This window comes from Dendropsophus ebraccatus, chromosome 5 (assembly GCF_027789765.1).
Source record: "Dendropsophus ebraccatus isolate aDenEbr1 chromosome 5, aDenEbr1.pat, whole genome shotgun sequence".
NCBI classification, from domain to species: Eukaryota; Metazoa; Chordata; class Amphibia; order Anura; family Hylidae; genus Dendropsophus; species Dendropsophus ebraccatus.
The window spans coordinates 66,903,782-66,927,941 of NC_091458.1; the positions used below are offsets into that span (position 1 = coordinate 66,903,782).

Genomic DNA, 24,160 nt, shown 5'->3' on the forward strand with positions numbered 1-24,160 from the left:
CCAGCAGCCACAGCCCGCACAGCTCTGGGAGTCGGATCGTGACATCACCATGTTATCCAGGAAGTGAAGCCTTGATGCAGTAGTAAGTGCAGGGAAAAAAGCACTATATAAGCATTTCCTGTAACAAGTGTATATTGGTGATTTGAATAACTTTTGGGGGGTAATAGAATACTTTAATAAAAATTTTCACCAGACTTACCATTTATATATTCTTATTGTAGAGATTATGGCAATCAGGCAAATATTAAATCTCACAGATCTGATAATTCTAGATTTGATTTTCACAATAATTTGGCCTAGATTTGTCACATTAACACATTCTGCCTTACATGTACAGTGAAAGTGCATTAGGTCATTAGCTAAGCAAGATAAATACCTTGCAGCTAACAGCCACTGTTATTGTCTTAACTTTAACCAACTATGATGATGCTGGTCATTTAAAGGGATATTCCCATCTCAACTAATATAGTTATACTTGTAGGGCTCGTCAAGTTTAATATTTTTGCAAATAAGTTCATCTAGCAAACTTGCCTCCTTCTCCTCATATGCTGGGGCAGATTCCTTTTAAAGGGACTTTGCAGAGAGCAGAAAAGATCCTTCCTCTGCTGCTTTCCGATGCTGTATTTTCTCCCTCTGACTGTTTCTGGTGATGACTTCCGAGACTAGAGGGGACGGGACCATGTAGAGGACATGTAAGTAATTTCCAATAGTTGTCTGATGTTACCGTGACATTGGAAACATTGGGCAACTATTGATCATTGCTCACAGCATACTCCCGCTCTACTCTCATCTTGGCAGTTATCACCAGAGAAGGTCAGAGGTATGAAGTGAAGTGCCGAAGAGCAGAAGAAGTAGGACTTTTTTCTGCTCTCCAGATAACCCCTTCAAGATATATTTACACATGGTAAAATTTGGCTGTAATTTTGAAGTAAAAATATGGATGTTCAATATATTAATACACTTCATTGAAGTCAATGGGGAATTGGCTAGCAGAGCACACACCAAATAGAACAACAGCTGTAATTGAATATGACCCTCCAAATAATTCACATGCTTACTATTTACAATCTACTTTTTCAAAATATGCCAAAATTATGGTTGTATTTGGCTTTCAGTTAACTGTGTGTCAACCTAACCTAAAGGTACATTCACATGTACAGGATCTGCTTCAGTGCTTCTAAATTCCATTCATTATGCACCACAAACCGTTCATGTTTTAAGGATTTCCCATACAAAGAACACCTGTGATCATACCTGATGCACGGAAAGAGCTATTTCTGTGATGAGGCGAAATGAGTTTATTGCTTAGACAGCAGATTTGTAGGGGCGGCAGATTTTATGGAGTGGCCATAAATTATATTGTCTGCTACACACAACTGACTTCATTGACCCCATGACCTGCAAATGATAGCTAGACACAGACGTAGAATACAAGGAAGTCATGACTGCAAACACCTTGCAGATAATGTTATATGCTTCATATATCACTATAATTAATAAAAATAATTAATAATTTTTTATTAATATAGCGCCAACAGATTCCGCACTTATATAGCGCCCACAGATTCCTTACTACACTACAAGTGATCAGTACTCTTTTTCAATGGAGCACAAGGTGTAATGGTAGTATGATCATGAATAAGGTCACCATGGGTAGTCACAATGCATTAACTCTTGTATATGTGAGGTGCTTTTATTCTTGGATAAGCAATAAAGATTGAAGAATTGTTTATACACTGGTGTAATTGGGAACTTTAAAACTTTTTTTTGGTCCTAACCTAGGATGGAAGATAGTGCCTGAACATGGTGATTTATGGTGAAGCTGGATTGTGTGTGCAATTATTATTATTATTATTATTATTATTATTATTATTATTATTATTATTATTATTATCATTATTATTATCATTATTATTAAGTTTTCTGCACACATGCCTTACTCTTGATCTTTGATAGGCTGTGGGGGCACCCCATTTCAGGTTTTGCCTCAGGCAGCAGAAATCCTACAATTGGCCCTGTGCCCCGAGTATAATTATATCACCTGTGGAATACTAAGGAAAACATAACCTGTTGATGGGCCATGAGGACTGGAAGCATTGATCTAAATGATGAAACACTGTTTTTTGCAGCTACAAATCTGCTGTAGTTCCTGTATTTGTGAATGTACCCTAAAAAAGTAACAAAAATTATAAAATTGGGTATTACTGTCCCTTAAAATAAAGTTAATTTCAATGTCAGTTTTATCTCAGCTTAAAAATAAAATCCAAATGCAAAATTGTTTATTATTTTACCTCACAAATAAGTTTTTGTTTGCCATTACATGGTATAAATTAAAGGTATTCCTTAAAAAGTAAACTTGGTACTAGGGATGAGCGAACGGAACCGCTACGAACCAGGTTCGTTACGAACTTTGGGAAAAGTTAGGTTCGGGCCGAACCAAACTTTGAGAAAGTTTGTTACGAATCTGGTAAAAACAACAACGGCGACGCAAAATTGTACTTTTGTCACAAAATAGACCAGGATACCAGGGATTATTACTCCTATAATCCCTTGTATCCTGGTTTTCTGTGATTATTAAGTTGTGTGACGTCAGCCCTGTTAAGGTGAGACTTTAAATTAGTCTCCTCAGATATACCTGGGTGCTGCCTATTCAAAAATGTAATGTGACAGCTGTCTGTGAGTATTAACCAAGACACATGAAACCAACTTCAGTGTTCAAGCTTATCGAATTTATTAAGGGAAAATCAGTTCATATCTTTACAATAAGGTTCAAAAAATAGAAGAACCTTGTTTAGCTGCAACAACAAAAAGTTCCATCACTGTCTGAGAAACAAAAAAAAGTCCCAAAAAAGTCCCATCACTGTTTGAGAAATAAAAAAAAGTCCCATCACTGTCCCAGGAAAAAAAAAAATCCCATCACTGTCCCAGAAAAAAAACCCCTCCAAATAAAAGTCCCATCACTGTCCCAGAAACAAAAAAGTCCCCCAAAAAAGTCCCATCAGCTGTCCCATTGGCTGTCCCATCACTGCACAGTTGTGTAGAAAAATGTTAGCGACTCATTGGGTATCTTGGTGTCCAAGACCGTGCACCCCAGTGCTGATGTCTGGTCCTTTAATTATGGGCAAGGGCAGTACATGTCTGTTACTGTCCATTGGGTCAACATTCCCCCAGAAGACCACCAGAAAGTTAGCCCATTCTTGCCACTGTCAACTCCCCGGTGCTTTAGGGCAGTGATTTTCAACCTTTTTTGAGCCGCGGCACACTTTTTATACTTAAAAAATCCCGGGGCACACCACCAACCAAAATGGCACAAAATGACACTAAAACAGTACATATTATACATATAGTTCACGGAGTTCACTCTTGGGGGTTTTAAATCAGCTTCTTATCACCACAAGAGCTGCTTTTTAAGCCCTCAAGAGTGACATATGCCGGGCAGAGATCCTTTCAATAAATTATTCATTTTAAAAAAAGTGAAATAAAAAAGGATAACCCCCTCATATATACAATCCCATGTAACCTCATACATACAGTCCCATGTATTCCCATATATATATATATATATATATATATATATATATATATATATATACACATACAGTCCCATGTAAACTCATACATACAGTCCCACGTATATGAGCACATAATTATCAGCACCATATACTGTGGTGATGTGCACTGTATAGCCACAGTATATGGTGCTGATAATTATGTGGCTCATATAACTGCAGTATAAAGGGGTACAATGAGACGTACTATGGCCATGAGGCCAGAGAACAAGGGCCCCCTGCTTTGCCCTCATACAGTAATAATGCCCCCTGCAGTATGCCCCATATAATAATAATGCCCCCTGCAGTATGCCCCCATATAATAATAATGCCCCCTGCAGTATGCCCCCATATATTAATAATGCCCTCTGCAGTATGCCCCCATATATTAATAATGCCCTCTGCAGTATGCCCCCATATAATAATAATGCCCCCTGCAGTATGCCCCCATATAATAATAATGCCCTCTGCAGTATGCCCCCATATATTAATAATGCCCTCTGCAGTATGCCCCATATATTAATAATGCCCCCTGCAGTATGCCCCCATATATTAATGCCCCCTGCAGTATGCCCCCATATATTAATGCCCCCTGCAGTATGCCCCCATATAATGCCCCCTGCAGTATGCCCCCATATAATGCCCCCTGCAGTATGCCCCCATATATTAATGCCCCCTGCAGTATGCCCCCATATATTAATGTCCCCTGCAGTATGCCCCCATATAATGCCCCCTGCAGTATGCCCCCATATATTAATGCCCCCTGCAGTATGCCCCCATATATTAATGTCCCCTGCAGTATGCCCCCATATAATGCCCCTTGCAGTATGCCCCCATATAATGCCCCCTGCAGTATGCCCCCATATAATGCCCCCTGCAGTATGAGAATATGCACCAATAGTTTTAAAAAAAACAAAACAACAAACCATCATACTCACCTAATCAGTGCTGTGTGTTCTCCCTCCTCTTCAGGCTCCGTCCTGTGAGCCGCGGCGACTGAACCTCCGGCAGGCGTGATGACGTCACATCATCACGCCTGCCGGAGAGGTCACGTCCCGGCCTCCCATAGGCTGCTGGCATGAAGTGCCGCGGCCTATGGGAGTCAATGTCAGAGCAGGACGCTGACAGGTCCTGCTCTGACATTGTGCGCGATTGAATGTTTCGCCCGCTCACTGTGTGAGCGGGCGGAACATTAATCCATCGGCATATCCCTAGAAGCTGCGCGGCCGCAGCTTCTAGGGATATTAAAGGGACAGTTTCTAATTTCCGACCGGGATCCCGCGGCACAGCTGGCGGGTTCTCACGGCACACCAGTGTGCCGCGGCACCCCGGTTGGGAAACGCTGCTTTAGGGGGCCAGTTCTGCAAAAGTTCTGCCTCCACCAGCTTGCAACCATCCACCGCTTTGACTGCAGTCCAACCTGCCCCGGTGTCTTACCAACGATGTCAGGCCTGGTGCTCTCAGGCTGTCCTCCATTTTGTGAGCCTGGGTGAACGAAGCCACAGTGGGAAGGAGCTTCTCCGGACCATCAGGTAGGAGATATATGAATGGCTGAGCCAAGGTCAACTAACGGTAGGAAGTGTTGTAGCCCACAAAGGGAGGAACCTTTTCTCTGCAGTGCAGCAGGAAATCATACACCTTGTATGGCACATGTTTCTTCGAACATGTCGTGCCAATTGTTGATCCCTTTTATGGACGCGACTCTGTGAGCAGGCATCAAGGACATCATCCCACTCGTCCGTATTCTGGAAAAGTACGGTGACCAACATCATCAGCGAGGAATCCCAGGCCACCACTCCAAGGCTGACCATCCTCCTCCATGAATAGTCTGTTCTCAATCATACTGGCCTGGGTGCAATCAGGTACTGCCTTCTCCTCCTAAAATAGTCTGTTCCCAATCATTCTGGGCTTGGTGCAATCAAGTGGTGCCGCCTCCTCCAATAGTCTCTTTTCAACCATACTGGGCTGTTTGCAATCAAGTGTTACTGCCTCCTCCTCCCCATCCTCCCCCTCCTCCACACTGGGTCCAATACAGTACTATTACTGCTGCTGGTTCCACTGTCAAATGTCTGTTTTTCACCCTACTTGGTCCAAGGAACTTTGTGTCTTATGTCCTGTGTAATCACTTACACCTTGGCTAATTTTTTTTCACTATTTTTGCACTTTGGTTTTTTCACTTTTTTCATTGTAATAGCAACTGCAACTAAACGAAACTATACCCTATCAGACTCCCACTATTGTAGCTGCAATTATTCAGCCGTTATTGCAAGGTTCGTTTTAGGTTCGGTTCGTACGAATCCGAACTTTACGAAAGTTCGCTGTATCGAACTGGACCGAACGTTTTTTTAAAAGTTCGCTCATCCCTACTTGGTACCACAAAAAACAAGCCCTTACATTTGTTTTAATGGACAAAAGAGTTATGGCTTTAAAAAGGCAAATAGGAAAAAACAAAAATGCAAAAATAAAGATTGGTGTTTTCATTAAGGGGTTAAACTAGTATATGCTTACAGGCTTTAAAGCGAATGTACAACTAGTTACATCGCTTTGGTTTTTACATGAAAAGACCAGTGCTGGCGCGGGACGGCCGGTGCCGAGGTTCTTTTCTTGAATGGCCCCTGTGAATTAATGAAGGGGGAGGGGGTTTTGTCACACTGGGGGCCTACCTCAGTGTTTCATGCTGGGCCGGTGCTTAGGAATAGACCGCCACAGTGCGCAGGTGGTCTCTTCAGTTCGCTTTAGCGCCAGTTGCAAGTCAGTTCTAAAATGCTGCCTCTGTTATACAGTTGTTAGGTTAAAGAAACACATGGTGTCTTTCAGATATTTGTCTGGTCTGAGCATCCATAACATACAGTACATACTGTAAATGCTTATAATCTCTGGTGCAAAGAGTCTTTTCTAAGCTCTCAAAGGGCAGGAAGCTGAAAAGCCTCATCACTCTCCCTCCCATTGCAGTCAACTGGAAGCTGAGCCCCAAGCAAAGTCAGGTTTGGGAAGGGAAGAAAAGAGCCGTTATGGCCCTTAGCAGTTCAGGAGCCCAGGAAAGCCTTCTTGATTCCTTGCACTAAAAAAAAAAAGAGTAATTTTTCTCAAATCTGGAAGCACAGTTGCATATGTGAAAGGTACTGTGTGTCTCCTTGTTCTATCTGACAGTTTCATTAGTTTGGGTCCTGAATTACAATCTCTCTGCTTCTGGGGACTGTATCACCAATTTTCACCTTTTGGCAAGTTGGTAAATGATGCTGTGATTGAGGTGAAGTTTGACACAAAGCTACCAAAGTAACTGGCATAGCCAATAAAAAACATTACTTGTTTTTTGTTAAAGAAGAAGCCCTGCAAAATTGAAGAATGTGAGGAAGGAAAGGGAGTGTGGGGAAAATAATTAACAAAGTAAACTCACGCATCCCTGCACCTCTGTAACATCGCAGCCAGGTCCCGATGACAGCTGCCGGATGTCAATTTCAGCTGGAAGACGGGTATGTCACATAACCAGCTCTTCCAGCTGCAACATCATGGCTCAGCTGAGTGACTGCTTGCTCAGCCAGTCAATGACTGGGGCGTTGTCCCACCCCAGTAACTGATTGGCTGAGCAGGCAATGAATCATCTAGGTACATGATGTTGCAGCTGGAAGAGCTGCAGGTGGCTGGTGGGTGTCAACACGACCTAGAAGCAGTGCTATTTGACACGGAGACAGGTAAAAATAGTTTGTATATTGTTTCCTCGCACCAACCTGGCTTTTTCCTTTGTTTAATTTCACATGACTTCTCCTTTAAAATGGATTGCTCTTTAATTAACCCTCTGGCTTCCTTATGCACCTGAGAAAATCACTTACGGAATCGAGTATTACCTATGTCTTACTTAAGTAAAAGGGGCTCCATACAAACAAAATGCCATCCCTACATGGAGTAACCACCTATCTCAGGTTAAAAAAGGCAATAATTTCCTCCATCTCATCCACTAATGCAATGTTGCTACTGTATATACCTTGTGTTATCCAACTTCTTAGTCAGCTCCTCTACACTACCATTAATATTTTGCAGTTATCTCTGAACTCCTTGTGATTTTGTCCTGCACCAACACACCGTAGAAAAGGGTAATAGGAACATTTACAAACTGTGTTTGGCACCATGGGAAGAGCTAGCTACCACTCAGGCGCAGACCCACTGTACAGAAACAAAGGGGTTAAGTGGAGCGAGGCATATCAGACAAAGACAAAACCAAGGCAAACATAGCATAACAAGGTTGATGCCACCTTTAGTGCAATAAACATTTATAAGGCACAACAGTTTAAATTGCAAAGATACCATACTTGAAGTAAAAGCGTGTCCAGTAAAAGCATGTGAAAAAGTCCAAAAAATAGTCTTTTGGCATGTAAACTTGTCAACTTGTGCTTTTTTACAGGCTGGCGAAACTTTCTGTGACTGAGTCATTTTGGCCAACAAAGTTTAGTGTGTCCCCTGTTACATGCCCTGTAACGTTTAAGTCCCCTGTACCATCTATGCAATTTAAACTGTTGTGCCTCATACATGTTTATTGCACTAATGATGGCATTAATCCTATGCTTTCTATGTTTGCCCTGGTTTTGTCTTCTCTGAGGTGTATCCCTCCAGGTAACCCTCAAGAGTTTTGATACAGTTTCACTTTATACCATGTTTGACAAATCTCCCCCATAGTTTTTTTTTTTTAACGTATTAGAGTTTTATTCCAGACACCTGAGTTATTTACACCGGAACTCACAGGGCTGAATGTGAAAGTTTTGGTAATGTCCGTCGTATTGGCCGTGTAATGCTTCCCAGTGGATTGCTGCTGACCTCTTGATAAATAATGTAGAAACGGGATGGTGTTAGCACTTCTTAAACTGATGCGTCACCTCGTAGATCCCCACAGCTTCTTTCGCTTTCTCGTCATAATCCGTCCAGTCCTTTTCCTGTAAGTTTATGTCATTGAATGGAGTCCCGGTCTCTGCTCCTTCTGCAGCAAATCCGGCCTGAGGCTGGAAATCCACCGGCTCCAGACCCCGACACTCAAACTCCACGATTGTTTTAAACCGTTCATTGTCTTCAGCGTTATACGGCTGCAGCGAGGCAGTCAATATATCTATGGAGTTCTCTCGTGAGCACAGCTTACACTTCTGGACCATACTGGCGCTGCCTCTCCCACCTTTCAGAGGGACACTGTCCATGGAGGTGATAACTGCCATTTATCCGACACTTCGCCACAGTTTCCACATTTCAACTTTAGGAACCAGCGGAAATCATCGCCCACCGGCCGCAGCCTCGTGATGTTCTCTAGAGTCGCCTTTAACTGCAACGCAAACTTCTACAAGAGGAGGAAACTGAACACTTTATAATAGTTCACAAAAAGCAGAAGACGATATCAGATCCGGGATTAGTGAGGGCAAATAGCAACGAAAAAAAACCCTGACCCTACTAAAACTTAAACATAACGTAAAGGGGTCTCTGGGAGGAACCCTGCTCCCTGTGTAATGTATATTCCCTGTGTATCACTAGTGCTCTGTGTGCGGCTGGATCAGACCGGGGTCCGGGCTTACACAACCCTGCAGTTCCCTGTATGAACATTGGTGGCAGCAGAGAGGACGGTGTCCCAGCTCCTTACTGCTGTCACCTAAAATCCTGTATATATAAAAAAATTATCATCTGAACAGGCGGCTACAGTGGGATAGGAGCAGCGATCAGCTGATCACTGAGCAAACACTTTTTTTTTTCTTTTTTTCTTTTCCATCTTTATTTCTTTATTTCAATAATAACTTCAATATAAATATTCCAAATTCCTTCCCTACCTCCCCAAAATCCCCTCCCTCTCCCCCGAGCAAATGTCATTATAATACATACATTCAGTACATTATTCAACACAAGTAATTCGTCAGCACTTCCTCCTTATTTCCTACCTGAGTCTTTCTTTTCATAACTTCCATATAACCTGCAAGCTTCCCTTCAGCTTGCCACACTCGGAGTATTAGGGGGCATCCAATTCTTAACCACTTGCAGTCTTGCTATGAAAAGTAGTTTATTTAATCTCAATCTATCTTTTTTCTTTTTTACTTGGGAATCCTCCCCCAGCAGCACTAGACCTGGTGTAAATGGTACCTCAAGTTGGACTTCTCTTACTATCACTGCACTCCAATAATCTCTTATTTTTGGACAATCCCACATTAAATGCAACCAATCTCCCGGACTTCCTTCGCATCTTACACATTTCGGGGAATCTCTCTTTCTTATTTTGGCTAGAAAAGATGGGGTATAATATAGTCTATTAACAATATAAGGCTGGGTTCACACTACGTATATTTAAAGCTGTATATTTCAGGCCTCATAGCAACCAAAACAATGTTGAAACTGAGTGGATGGCCGTCATATAACGGTAAATAACTGCCATTATTTCAATATAACAGCCGTTGTTTTAAAATAAGAGCAAATATTTGCCATTAAATGACGGCCATCCACTCAATTTCAACATTATGTGAACAGAGCCTGTCTGTGTTTTCAATCCACTCCTGATTTTGGTTGCTATGAGGATCTGACTTGAGGACCAAATACAGCCTCAAATATACGTAGTGTGAACATGGCCTTAAACTGTATCATTTGGTGATTACTATTTACGGAGACTAATTTGATATTTTGCATAATTCTATGCCATTCTTCCTCCGAGAATTTACCCAGATCACTTTCCCATTTATCCCGACTCTTTACTGGCATATCTTTATATACATAGTCCCTAATCTTAGAGTAAATTCTTGATAGTCCCTTTTTCCTATTTTCCATTACCAGTAAACTTAATACTTCTGGGGATTCTTGCACCAAAAATAAACCCTTCTCTTTTAATGACATATATGCGTATTGTAGTCTCCCATACTCAAGCCAACTTATACCTTTCAAGCTATATTTCCTTTGCAAATCTAACCAGGTTCTAAGTTTCCCCTCTACAAAGGCATCCTGTATTCTTTCTATACCCCCTTTTCTCAGTTCTTGTACATCCCATCTATGCAATTTAAACTGTTGTGCCTCATACATGTTTATTGCACTAATGATGGCGGTAATCCTATGCTTTCTATGTTTGCCCTGGTTTTGTCTTCTCTGAGGTGTATCCCTCCAGGTAACCCTCAAGAGTTTTGATACAGTTTCACTTTATATCATGTTTGACAAAACTCCCCCATAGTTTGTAACTGTTCCTATTACCCCTTTCTACAGTGTGTTGGTGCAAGACAAATTCACAAGGAGTTCAGAGATAACTGCAGATTGTTAATGGTAGTGTGGATGAACCGACTAAGAAGTTGGATAACAAAAGGTAAATAGCATTCATGTCACAAAAAAATATTAGTAAATTCCATTAATGGATGAGATGGAGGAAATAACCATTTTAGTGATGGCATTTTGTTTGTATGGCGCCCCTTCTTACATCTGTAAGTTATAGGTAGTACTCGATTCTGTAAGTGATTCTGTCAGGTGTATTGGGGCTACAGGAAGGTGCTTCCCTCAAAGAGTGTGATGAAGGATGTTATACTGCATTTACTGTGTTCTTTCCTGATGTTCTATTCAGCAAGTCTGCTAAAGGGTTAATCAGGGCCTTGATCAAAGTGTCATTGTGTCTTCTGCCCAATCACTGACCAAGTTACCTCAGGTCACCACCACCAATAGTAAACACTCCCTAATAGATATATAGGGTGGTTAGTGCAGGCCTGAGAGTTCTTATTTTCTAGTCTGAGTCTATTCCTGAGATTGTAGTAACTGAGAGTCTTCTTCCAGTGGTCTTGCCACTAGCCAGAGCCGAACGCTAACAAAGCTACTGTTCCTGTGTTCCTGACTTCATAACTACAGTATGCAGTGCTAAGCCACCAGAGGTGCAACTACACCTGAGGGGAACCTGCATGTCCACGCTGAGAGGGTCATCAGTCTTCAAGTCTACAGTCTTCAGTCAAGTCCTGCATCCAGCAGAGGTATTACAAAGACTAGCCAGGGGTTGGAGAAACTACACTTATTGCAACAATGCTCCCCTGTTTTTGCCGAGTCTTTTCTGACAAATGTCAGAGGTCAAGTACTTCTGGATGTACCACTCCACATACTCGTCAAAGCAAGGTTGAACTCTTTACTGGTTTACTGTTCATTCTTTAAGAGGAGAGGAAAGGCGCAAGAGAAATCCCATCAAAGAAATAGAACAGGCAGAATTATAGGCGGAATCCACTGCGCAGACTCCACTTATAAATTCAGCCTCTTTTACTCACTGTGCAAGGCCCTTAGGTTGTAATGCATTTAGCATTTTCCAATATACAGACATCTCCAGAAAGATCAACCCTACTGCATACTCTTGTGTCATCGGCAAACAGGCAAACCCTTTCCTATGTCACTTTCTAAACACTTAGGGCCCAGAAAAGACCTTTTTTGTCCTCCACCTTTATATTCTCTATAACCTGTGAAATATATAAAAAGCCCCTTTTCTCAATACACTAAACTTAACCCCTCAAGGACAAAGCCAATTATTGTTTTTCCTTTTTCGTTTTTTCCTCCTCATGTTTAAAAGGCCATAGAGCTTGCATTTTTCCACTTACAGACCCACATGGAGCCCTTATTTTTCGTGACACATATTGTACTTTGCTACGATACACTAAATTTTTCCATAAAAATTTCACTACGCTAAATTATTTGCGCAGTGAAATTGAAGAAAAAGCTATGTATTTTCATTTCAGGGAGTTTCGTACTTTTGCTGTTCATGCTATGTTAAAACTGACATGTTATCTATGTTTCCCAAGTCAGTATAATTACAACAGTAGGCAACTTATATAATTTTTATTTTATTTGACTGCTTTAAAAATATTAAAGCCTTTAAAAAAAACAAAAAAAAACTAAATGTGTTTAAAATGGTTCTGTTACCATCCTTAAAAGCTTTTATTTTTTGATCTATGGGGCTGTTTGAAGTGTATTTTTGTGCCATGTTCTGTACTTTCTATTGGTACTTTCTATTGGTAGGTTGCTCCTATATTTTTTTACTAGAAAATGTACCCGGCGCTGCCCGGGAGTAAAGTGTCAGTGTGCTAATTAGATTTATTCTAAGGTGCCCAGGAGGCCAATCTATGTCCTTGTTTTTTTTTGTTTAAGGGGAAATCGCCAGTAGCCCTATATGTCCCTATATACCCGACAGTTCTGCACTGTTTATGTAAATTGTAGCTTATGCACATTAGAAATAAACTAAAAATGTCAAACATCCGTCTTGTATACCTGTAGTGTATAGTTGGGGGGGCTGTATACCTGTAGTGTATAGTTGAGGGGGTCCTGTATACCTGTCGTGTGTAGTTGGGGTGGGGGCTGTATACCTGTAGTGTATAGTTGAGGGAGGTCCTGTATACTAGTAGTGTATAATTTGGGGGGGGGCTGTATATCTGTACTGTATAGTTTGGGAAGTACTGTATACCTGGTAGAGGCTGGTAGAGGTCCTGTATACCTGTACTGTATAGTTGGGGGTCCTGTATACCTGTAATATATAGTTGGTGAAAGTGCTGTATACCTGTAATGTATAGTTGATGGAGGTCTTCTATACCTGTAGTTTATAGTTTAAGGGTCCTGGATACCTGTAGTGTTTAGTTGGTGGAGGTTTTGAATACCTGTAGTATATAGTTCGGGGGTCCTGTATACCTATAGTGTATAGTTTTGGGGTCCTGTATACCTGTAGTATATAGTTGACGGAGGTTCTGTATACCTGTAGTGTATAGTTTTGGGGTCCTGTATACCTGTAGTGTATAGTTGGTGGATGTCCTGTATACTTATAGTGTATAGTTTTGGGGTCCCGTATACCTGTAGTGTAGCGTTTGGGGTCCTGTATATGTGTAATTTATAGTTGGTGGAGGTCCTGTATACCTGTAGTGTATAGTTTAAGGGTCCTGTATACCTGTAGTACAGAGTTGGTGGAGGTGCTGTATACCTGTAGTATAGAGTTGGTGGAGATCTTGTTTACCTGAAGTATATAGTTCGGGGGTCCCGTATACCTGGATTGTATAGTTTGAGGGTTCTGTATACCTATAGTATATAGTTGGTGGAGTTCCTGTATACCTGTAGTGTATAATTTTGGGGTCCTGTAAACCTGTAGTGTATAGTTTGGGGTCCTGTATACCTGTAGTATAGTTGGTGGGGGTGCTGTATACCTGTAGTGTATAACTTTGGGTTCCTGTATATCTGTAGTGTATAGTTTGGGGTCCTGTATACCTGTAGTATATAGTTGGTGGAGGTCCTGTATACCTGTAGTGTATACTTTTGGGGTCCTGTATACCTGTAGTGTTCTGTAGTATACAGTTCATGGATCCTGTATACCTGTACTGTATAGTTTGAGGGTCCTGTATACCTGTAGTATAGAGTTGGTGGAGGTGATGTATACCTGTAGTATGGAGTTGGTGGAGTTCCTGTATACCTGTAGTGTCAAGTTTTGGGTCCTGTATACCTTTAGTATAGAGTTGGTGAGGGTGCTGTATATCTGTAGTATATAGTTGGTGGAGGTCCTGTATACCTGTAGTGTATAGTTTGAGGTCCTGTATACCTGTAGTATATAGTTGGTGGAGGTCCTGTATACCTGTAGTGTATAGTTTGAGGTCCTGTGTACCTGTAGTATATAGTCGGTGGAGGTCCTGTATACCTGTAGTATAGAGTTGGTGGAGGTCCTGTATACCTGTAGTGTATAGTTTGTGGTCCTGTATACCTGTAGTATATAGCTGGTGGGGGTCCCGTTCACCTGTAGTGTATAGTTTTGGGGTCCTGTATACCTGTAGTGTTCTGTATACCTGCAGGGTCATATTTACCATTAGGCACTCATGGTCTGCCTAGGGCAGCACCTTGCATGGGGGCAGCACCAGGGAGCTGGCGGAAGAAAACAACTTTTTATTTTATTTTATTTTTCTAGTCTTCCACCTCCTGTTCAGACTTGCCAGAAAATCTAGTGTCTTTTCGAAGTGGGGTATGGTAGTATTGGTCAGGTCTGGTATGGCAGTGTTATCCAGTAACAGTGTGTTGGTATTGGTCAGGTCTGGTATGGCGGTGTTATCCAGTCACAGTGTTTCGGTATTGCTCAGGTATGGTATAGCGGTGTTATCCAGTCACAGTATGGTGGTATTGGTTAGGTCTGGTATGACAGTGTTATCCAGTCACAATGTGGCGGTATTGGTCAGGTCTGGTATGGCAGTGTTATCCAGTCACAGTATGGTGGTATTGGTCAGGTCTGGTATGACAGTGTTATCCAGTCACAGTATGGTGGTATTGGTCAGGTCTGGTATGGCGGTGTTATCCAGTCACAGTATGGCGGTATTGGTCAGGTCTGGTATGGCGGTATTGGTCACGTCTGATATGGCAGTATTGGTCAGGCCTGGTGTGGCGGTGTTAAATGTGACCTCTGGAGCTATTATCTACCAATCTATCCTGATGCTTATTAGTAAGTGAAGATGGGGCGTCCTCAGGTTTAGTGCTTAGGGCAGCAGCAGCTGGTAATACTGCCCTGTATACATGTACTGTATAGTTGGGGTAGGGGGTCCTGTATACCTGTAGTGCCCTGTATATACATGTACTGTATAGATGGAGTAGGGGGTCTACCAGTTATTTCTGTGGATGTTGTGAGGCAGCTGCCCTAGCAACCATTGCTCCCTGTGAAAATGAAAGTAGTAATCCTATTGGTTGCTAAGGCTCCCAACTGCCGTTTCTGCTGGGCAGAGGTGCAGCTAATTATATCACCTATGTGTGCAGTGTAGAGATTTTCCCATTCATTTCTATGGGGCTGTCTTCCCCTTCCCCCTCTCCTCCTGTACATTTGGCAAGGACGGGACCTTCGCTCTAAGCTTCCCGGGCACCCAATGTATCTGTGGGCCAAATTTGGGGTCAAACGGTTCAGGCGTTTAGAAGTCTATATGGGACAGACGGACAGACAGACAGAATTTCATTTTTATGATATAGATATACATATTTTCTAAAGTTGATGTGACAAAAATTTGCGAAGTTTTTGGGTTCTTGCACTTACGCCGTTTATCGTGCAAGATGAGGAATGCGTTATAGAGATATAGGGGCACAATTATGAAAAAGTGCTGTATTCGTACCTTTACCTTGGTGTAGGTCAGCTGTAGGCAACACTTGTCAGATAGACAGGCGGGGGGGGGGGGGGCAGTAAGGCAATGGTTTAGTTGTCATGGTTTACGTCTGGAAACAGATGTAAACCATGCAGAAATCTACAACTGCTCTGGGTGCAGTAAGGCAATGGTTTAGTTGTCATGGTTTACGCTGGGAAACAGATGTAAACCATGCAGAAATCTGGATTTCTGCGTAAGCCTGCAGCAAGCGCAAGTTCTGCTGGCTTTACTAAGAGGCGTGCGTCTTATATAATGTACATATACTTTAATGTATATATAATGTACAGTATAATATATATATATATATAATGTGCAATACTTTTAGAGTAGAGCAGTGGTCAGGACTCTAGAAAACGCGCTGTCAACAATGGGAAGGAAAGAGCAGTTATATCAGGAGAAGGAGCCAAGTTCTCTAAATGAATGTATTTGCAAAAAATATTTAACCTGATAAGCCCTACAAGTTTATATTATTTAAGACAATAATACCCCTTTAAATACCAATATTTCTTAAAATGCATTTTACTTCACAGAGCCCTGATGGACAGCGGACAGAGAATTCTCCCTCTGAAGAGGGAGGATTCTCTCTCAGAAGCCCTATAGATGCTGTGGTCGTGATGACAGCAGTATCTATAGGGTTAACGCTCAGCACCGGAGCACGGCTGGTCTCAGGCTATCACTGACGGCCGGGACCTGCCGCAGATGACATAGGCGTAGCTCCTGTGCCTGTGTCATCCTTCGGCGTAAATTAATGTCGCTGCAACATCAGGCATAGGCAGCAGCGACATTAATTTACTGCCCAGTGGTGGGAGAAGGTTAATAACCTAACAATAAAAAGTTATATCTGTTTAGCTAATATATGTTAAAAAAAATTGTATATAAATATATCTATATACAATTTGGTCAATAAAGCCCAGAATGCATCCAGGCAACAGACGTTAACCCATTTAGTGGCCCACGACATTTATTTTTGTCCTGGGGCTGTTCTGGAGCTGGTATGGAGAAGGCTTGGGATGTGAGCAAACTCATTACCCAGCAACACCCGGTTACGTTCAGCAACTGGGGCCAACGCTAATAGCCAATAAGGAGAGATCATTGTGCCATCTACTTAACCATTTAGATACTGCTGTCAAACCTGACAACGCATTTAAAAGACATACAGTATATTGCCTTCTTTTACCGAGTAGGGCCAGATACTAAAACATGTTCTTTCTCTGTTCTGTTGTTCGGATTCTGTTTTCTGAGTGTAATCTTTTTTTTATTTATTTTTCTGTACATTTACTGGCCTCATGAACAAGAAATACAATAGACAGGACTTGTCCTTTTGAGATGAATGTGAAACATTATTAAGCGTACTCTCTTTTCATTGTCAAGCTTAAAAATTATTTTCTGTCCTCCTGCCCTATCAAGCCTCAGGCCTACTATTGTTATATGGATGATATTCTAATCATCTGGACAGAATCTGAACAACTAAATATATTTCATGAACATTTCAATCGGTTCCATCACACTAACACTCAACTACTCTTTTACCAAAATAAACTTTCTGGATCAAAATACAGGACAAAAAATAGAGACATCACTGTACCAGACACCAGTTGACTGCCCAACATACCTCAACATACCTCCATTATCTATAGTCAAGCCATCAGGTACAACCGCACATGTTTTACCTCAGGTACAACCGCACATGTGAATAGAAAGGATCTTAGGAGCCTCAACATTTTATAAGCATTTCCCGTAATAAGTGTATATTGGTGATTTGTATAACTTTTGGGGGGCAATACAATACTTCAATAAAAATTTTCGTAGGACTTCTCCTTTAAGTACCTCCGGTAGTCACCTACAACTCACATCTGGAATTGCTGAGGGGAAACTACATCCTATATTACAGAAAAACAACCATAAAAAATTGATATTTCCAGGCCTCTATATTTATATTTCAAGGCCACGCCTGTGTATGAGGTAGCTCCCCAATGTGAGAAGTATCATTGAAAGGAACTCACTATCTTCTTCAACAACTCCAGGAACCTTTCCTTGCAACCAGAAAAATGTGAGACTTGTCCATACATACTGTAATTACCATGGACAGGATATAGATCCCAAACATAGGACTACAGGCACATTCACCTGCATTGAATGTAATTTACTTAATTGTAAGTACGAAAAGTCCTACTGGGGGTCTCTATGTAGGGAAACAGGGCAGAGACTAAGGACAAGAATAAACTCTCATCGGTATATAGTAAAGGTTAAAATGACAGCTGCCTGTGGCACATTTCGGTATGCCACACCACAACATCATACTTATGAAAGTGTTTATATAAAAGGACATTTTAAGTGCCAGTGGGAAAGGTAAGTCTGTGAATATAAATTTATAACAACCTTTAACACTCTGAGATTAGAAATTAATATGTGCCATGAATTTATGTCATTCTACATACCTTAAAGGGGTACTTTGGCGAAAATCTGTTTCTTTCAGATAAAGATTTATAATTTATTTCTATTTAACTATCTCCAGTCTTACAGTAATTATCAGCTGCTGTCTGTTCTGCAGGAAGTTGTATATTCTCTCCAGTCTCTCTGTTGCCACTTCTGTCAGAAACTGTTCAGAGCTGCAGCAAATCCCCATAGAAAACCTCTCCTGTTCTGGACAGTTCCTGACATGGCCAAGGGTGGCAGCAGAGGGCACTGTGTCAGACTGGAAAGAATACACCCCTTCATGCAGGACATACAGCATCTGATAAGTACAGGAAAACTGGAGATTTGTAAGTAGGAGTAAATTACAAATCTAGGTAACGTTCTGAAACCAGTTGATTTGAAACAAAAACTTTTTTGCTGGAGTACCCCTTTAAGGAACATGCCCCTCAGAGCTTGGAAAGCCATCAAAACCATGGACCAGACCTTTATCAGGACAATAAAACTTCTACACTGCTTATCTAAGTCCCACCCCAACAATTTACAGCCCCACTGGTTAATCTTCCCCCAACATATTGATGTTTCTGTTTTCTACTATTTGTCAAGTTACCTCTCTATTGCGTGTTGTCCTTTTGTGTAAAAGTGTAATTTATATTATATATTATTTATATAACTTATATTTATAAGTTATTGTCTTACACCTTGCCTGATGAAGACGCCAGTACTGTAGCCCTGAAAGCTCACATTTTGTTATTATCTTTTTCAGTAGCCAATACTCTGTGACAGTGACAGCACTCTGTGACCTTTGTAGAGGTCATTCCACAGGAAGCTGGTATGATCTTATACTGATGCTATCTGTCTACTGGTGTCACAAATTGCTGTTATTCCATAGAGATCACTTTACAGTAGCCTCCTCTACATCAGTAAAAAAGGAACAGAAATTCTACGTTTGGCTATAGACCTTGTGGTGAGATGGAAAACACCAAGTTTCCGGAATATTTAACCCCTTGCCTCTGCAGCCTGTTTTGGCCCTAATGCCTAGGGCCTTTTTTTAACTCTGCAATGCTTTTAATGTTTTTTTGTGACAAATTCCTGTTCATGTTTGTGGTATACTTTGGTGGATAAATTCAGTAGTTTTTTGTAAAAAACACATTTGCGCAAAAGCTTGAAAAATTTATGTTTCTTTACATTCAAAATTCTCTTGTTTTCCCTAAGAAAAATAGTCATGTCACATAAACTAATTATTACTGCAACATCTACAACATGTCTACTTTATGGTGATGTCATTTGGTAAACGTCCTTTTATTAACCCTTTAGGTGTTTTGTAAAAATTTAAAGCGACTCTGTACCCACTTTGTGCCCCCCACAACTAATCATACCTTCCTGTAGCTGACGATAAGTTCTTGCTGGTGGTATGTTTATCATCGCTGGTGTCGCTTTCCAGTGCCCGAAAATCATACTTTACTGTAGCTGGAACCGTGTCTAAGAGGCGTGGTCTAGAGCGATCGTGCCTTGGCCAGCACCGCCTGTGTGGTGGTCTTCTCTGTCTTCCCCGCCTCTCGCTCCGCCCGCTGACCGCCCTCTGTCCAGCGCCCAGTCATCGCATTGATTGCGCATGCGCCGCCTCGTAACCCCCCAGCGCTGACGCAATGACGTGTTTGGGTCACCGCCACCTCTCTAGTGTGGCCGCTCAGCGCTATTCCCGCCCTGTGTTTCTGAAGTTCCTGGCCTTTCCCCGCCTCTCTTGCCTGTCCCCGCCCCCCACCGCATACCATGGTGCCGCCCGCTGTTATCATCAGCTGGTCTTCTTCCCGGCCCATGCGCCATTGCGCCCACAACCCGCGCACACGCAGTGATACACGCGGCTAGTCGGAGAAAGCCGTCAGCATCACTGCGCGTGCGCGGCTTGGGAGGGCAATGGCCCATGGGCATGAAGACGACCAGCTGATGGTGGCAGCGGGCAGCACCATGGTATGCGGTGGGGGGGGGCGGGGACAGGCAAGAGAGGTGTGGAAAGGCCAGGAACTTCGCGGGGATGGCGCTGAGCGGCCACACGAGAGAGGCGGCGGTGACCCAAACACGTCATCGTGTCGCCGCTGGGGAGTTACGAGGCGGCGCATTCGCAATCATTGCCATGACTGGGCGCCGGACAGAGGGCGGTCAGCGGGCGGAGAGGGAGGCGGGGGAGACAGAGAAGACCACCACACAGGCGGTGCTGGCCTAGGGCACGATTGCTCTAGGCCATGCCTCTTAGACACGGTTCCAGCTACAGTAAAGTATGATTTTCGGGCACTGGAAAGCGACACCAGCGATGGTAAACATACCACCAGCAAGAACTTATCATCAGCTACAGGAAGGTATGAGTAGTTGTGGGGGGCACAAAGTGGGTACAGAGTCGCTTTAAGCAGGTTGGAGGAGAAATTTAAAATTGAAAATTAAAATTATTTGGCAGATTTTCCATTTTAATCAATTTTTTCCTCTAATACAGCAAGAAATATCACTTACTATTTATTCAGCTTATTCCAATGTTTCTACCAATCCCCCATATGTGGCCGCAGTGCATCACCTGACTCAACCACAGGCCGCAGACATGACAGAGACCTGGGGAATTTTGCGGCCTTTTATAATTTCATTTTTTTTTTGCCATTATACCATGTCACAGAGGCCTTGCGGTGCCAAAATATTTGTGTAAGACGAGTTGACGTTTCCATCTCTACCATTCAGGGGGACATGTGAGACCCTTATCAATTTTTATTTATTTTTTTATGAGGTGGTACGAATAAAAAACACAATTTAGCAGCTTTTTTTTAATCATTTTTTGTACGCTGTTTACTATACGTTACATATGACATATTATCGTTATTCATCAGGTCAGTACAATTACAGTGATATTTATTTTATATAGCTTTTGTTATAGTTTATGGCATTTATACTATAAAAACTGTGTCTTGTATATTGTAAGACACAGTCCCCCAGGGAGGCTTCTAGTATATGTGTAAAAAAAAAAAAATGTTGTTATCAATAAAAAGCCCCCTCCCCTAATAAAAGTCTGAATCACCCCCCTTTTCCCATTTTACAAATAAAAATAAACAAATAAATAAATAAAAATGTTTGCTATCACCGCGTCCGTAATCGCCCGAACTATTAATTAATCACATTACTGATCTCGCACGGTAAACGGCGTAAGTGCAAAAAAATCCCAAAGTGCAAAATTGCGCATTTTTGGTCGCATCAAATCCAGAAAAATTGTAATAAAAAGCGATCAAAAAGTCGTATATGTGCAATCAAGGTACCGATAGAAAGTAAACATCATGGCGCAAAAAATTACACCTCACACAGCCCCATAGACCAAAGGATAAAAGCGCTATAAGCCTGGGAATAGAGTGATTTAAAGGAACATAATTTTGTTAACAATGGTTTGAATTTTTTACAGGCCATCAGATACAAGAAAAGTTATACATGTTACATATCATTTTAATTGTAACAACTTGAGGAACATGCATAACAAGTCAGTTATACCCCAGGGCGAATGGCGTAAAAACAAATATCCCCCAAATAAACAAAATGCGTTGTTTTTTTTTTCAATTTCACCACACATTTATTTTTTTTCTGGTTTCGCAGTGTACTTTATAAAAAAATTCAGCCTGTCATTGCAAACTACTAAGCACAAGGGGGAAAAAGCGAAAACGCAAAAATTTTAATTGGCTCTGTCCTTAAGGGGTTAAACTGTTTAGAAAAAAAAAAAGAGACTTAATGCAGGGAGCCCTGGTCATCTGCGCTCGCAGAGAAGGCAGTCATGTGATTGTTGGACACATTGAGCCATGACTAGGGATGAGCGAACTTTTGAAAAGTTCGGTTCGGTTCGATCCGGCGAACTTTTGTGAATTTCGGATCGGGCCGAACCGAAACCGAAAACGAACCTTGCTCTGACGGCTGAATAATTGCAGCTACAATAGTGGGAGTGTGATAGGGTATAGTTTTGTTTAGTTGCAGTTGCTATTACAATGAAAAAAGTGGGAAAATAAAATTTCCAAAAATAATGAGAAAAATAATAATAATAATAATAATAATAATAATAATAATAATAATAATAATAGGAATAAAATTAATAAAATATAGTGAATAAAAGTGCCAAAATAGTGAAAAAAATATTGGAAAAAAAAGTTTACAAGGAGGATGCGGCGGCACTTGATTGCACCCAGGCCAGTAGTGTTTAGAAGAGACAAGTTGAGCAGCAGGAGGAGGCAGCAGTTGATTGATTCCAGTCCAGTATTATTGAGGAGAGGCTACTTGAGGAGGAGGCAGCAGTTGATCGATTCCAGGCCAGTATTATGGAGGAGAGGCTAATTGATGAGGAGCAGGCAGCAGTTGATCGATTCCAGGCCAGTATAATTAAAAAGAGACTACTAGAAGAGCAGGAGGAGGCAGCAGTTGATTGATTCCAGTCCAGTATTATTGAGGAGAGGCTACTTGAGGAGGATGAGGCAGCAGTTGATCGATTCAAGGCCAGGATTATCAAGGAAAGGCTACTTGAGGAGGATGAGGCAGCAGTTGATCGATTCCAGGCCAGGATTATCAAGGAGAGGCTACTTGATGAGGAGCAGGCAGCAGTTGATTGATTCCAGGCCAGTATTATTGAGGACAGGCTAATTGAGGAGGATGAGGCAGCAGTTGATCGATTCCAGGCCAGGATTATTAAAAACAGACTACTTCAGGAGCAGGAGGCAGCAGTTGATCGATTCCAGGCCAGTATTATTGAGGACAGGCTACTTGAGGAGGATAAGGCAGCAGTTGATCGATTCCAGGCCAGGATTATTAAAAACAGACTACTTCAGGAGCAGGAGGCAGCAGTTGATTGATTCCAGGCCAGTATTATTGAGGAGAGGCTACTTGAGGAGGAGGAGGAGGCAGCAGCAGTTTATCGATTCCAGGCTAGTCTTATCGAGGAGAGGCTACTTGAGGAGGATGAGGCAGCAGTTGATCGATTCCAGGCCAGTATTATTGAGGAGAGGCTACTTGAGGAGGATGAGGCAGCAGTTTATCGATTCCAGGCCAGTCTTATCGAGGAGAGGCTACTTGAGGAGGATGAGGCAGCAGTTTATCGATTCCAGGCCAGTATTATTGAGGAGAGGCTACTTGAGGAGGATGAGGCAGCAGTTGATCGATTCCAGGCAAGTATTATTGAGGAGAGGCTACTTGAGGAGGATGAGGCAGCAGTTGATCGATTCCAGGCCAGGATTATTAAAAACAGACTACTTCAGGAGCAGGAGGCAGCAGTTGATCGATTCCATGCCAGTATTATTGAGGAGAGGCTGCTTGAGGAGGAGGCAGCAGCAGTTTATCGATTCCAGGCCAGTCTTATCAAGGAGAGGCTACTTGAAGAGGATGAGGCAGCAGTTGATCGAAATAGAACAGCTGATCACAAACAAACAAACCAAAATTATTATTTTTTTAAGGTTTTTTTAAAAACTTTTTTGGTTGCGGGTGGCTAGAGGGGTTTGACAGCAACCAGCAGAGCACAAACGGACAGCTTTTGTGGGGCGCTGACTTTGCCTCAAATAGAACAGCTGATCACAAACAAACAAACAAACTTTTTTTTATTTTTTTTGAAGGGTTTTTTTTTTACTTTTTTGGTTGCGGGTGGCTAGAGGGGTTTGACAGCAACCAGCAGAGCACAAACGGACAGCTTTTGTGGGGCGCTGACTTTGTCTCAAATAGAACAGCTGATCACAAACAAACAAACAAACTTTTTTAAATTTTTTTTGAAGGTTTTTTTTTAACTTTTTTGGTTGCGGGTGGCTAGAGGGGTTTGACAGCAACCAGGAGAGCACAAACGGACAGCTTTTGTGGGGCGCTGACTTTATCTCAAATAGAACAGCTGATCACAAACAAACAAATAAACGTTTTTTTTTATTTCTTCTGAAGGTTTTTTTTTTACTTTTTTGGTTGCGGGTGGCTAGAGGGGTTTGACGGCAACCAGCAGAGCACAAACGGACAGCTTTTGTGATAACAAACAAACCAATTTTTTTTTTTTAAGGTTTTTTTAAAACTTTTTTCGTTGCGGGCAGCTAGCCGTGGTTAACGGCAACCAGC

The 24,160-nt window shown here is 41.9% G+C and overlaps 2 protein-coding genes across 2 annotated transcripts in view; both read right to left on the reverse strand.

The window, feature by feature from the left end:
• Positions 1 to 24,160, reverse strand: part of GDF11 (growth differentiation factor 11) — a 168,426-nt gene that overhangs the window by 54,698 nt on the left and 89,568 nt on the right. The gene's annotated exons all lie outside the window — the stretch shown is intronic.
• Positions 8,249 to 8,868, reverse strand: LOC138793630 (CXXC motif containing zinc binding protein-like). Its single transcript, XM_069972290.1, has one exon. It carries the CDS (start codon positions 8,744 to 8,746, stop codon positions 8,390 to 8,392), a length of 357 nt encoding a protein of 118 aa, XP_069828391.1. The 5' UTR covers positions 8,747 to 8,868; the 3' UTR covers positions 8,249 to 8,389.

Coding starts and splice junctions, on each gene's coding strand:
- LOC138793630 (XM_069972290.1), bottom strand. CDS start 8,746: ATGGCAGTTATCACCTCCATGGACAGTGTCCCTCTGAAAGGTGGGAGA.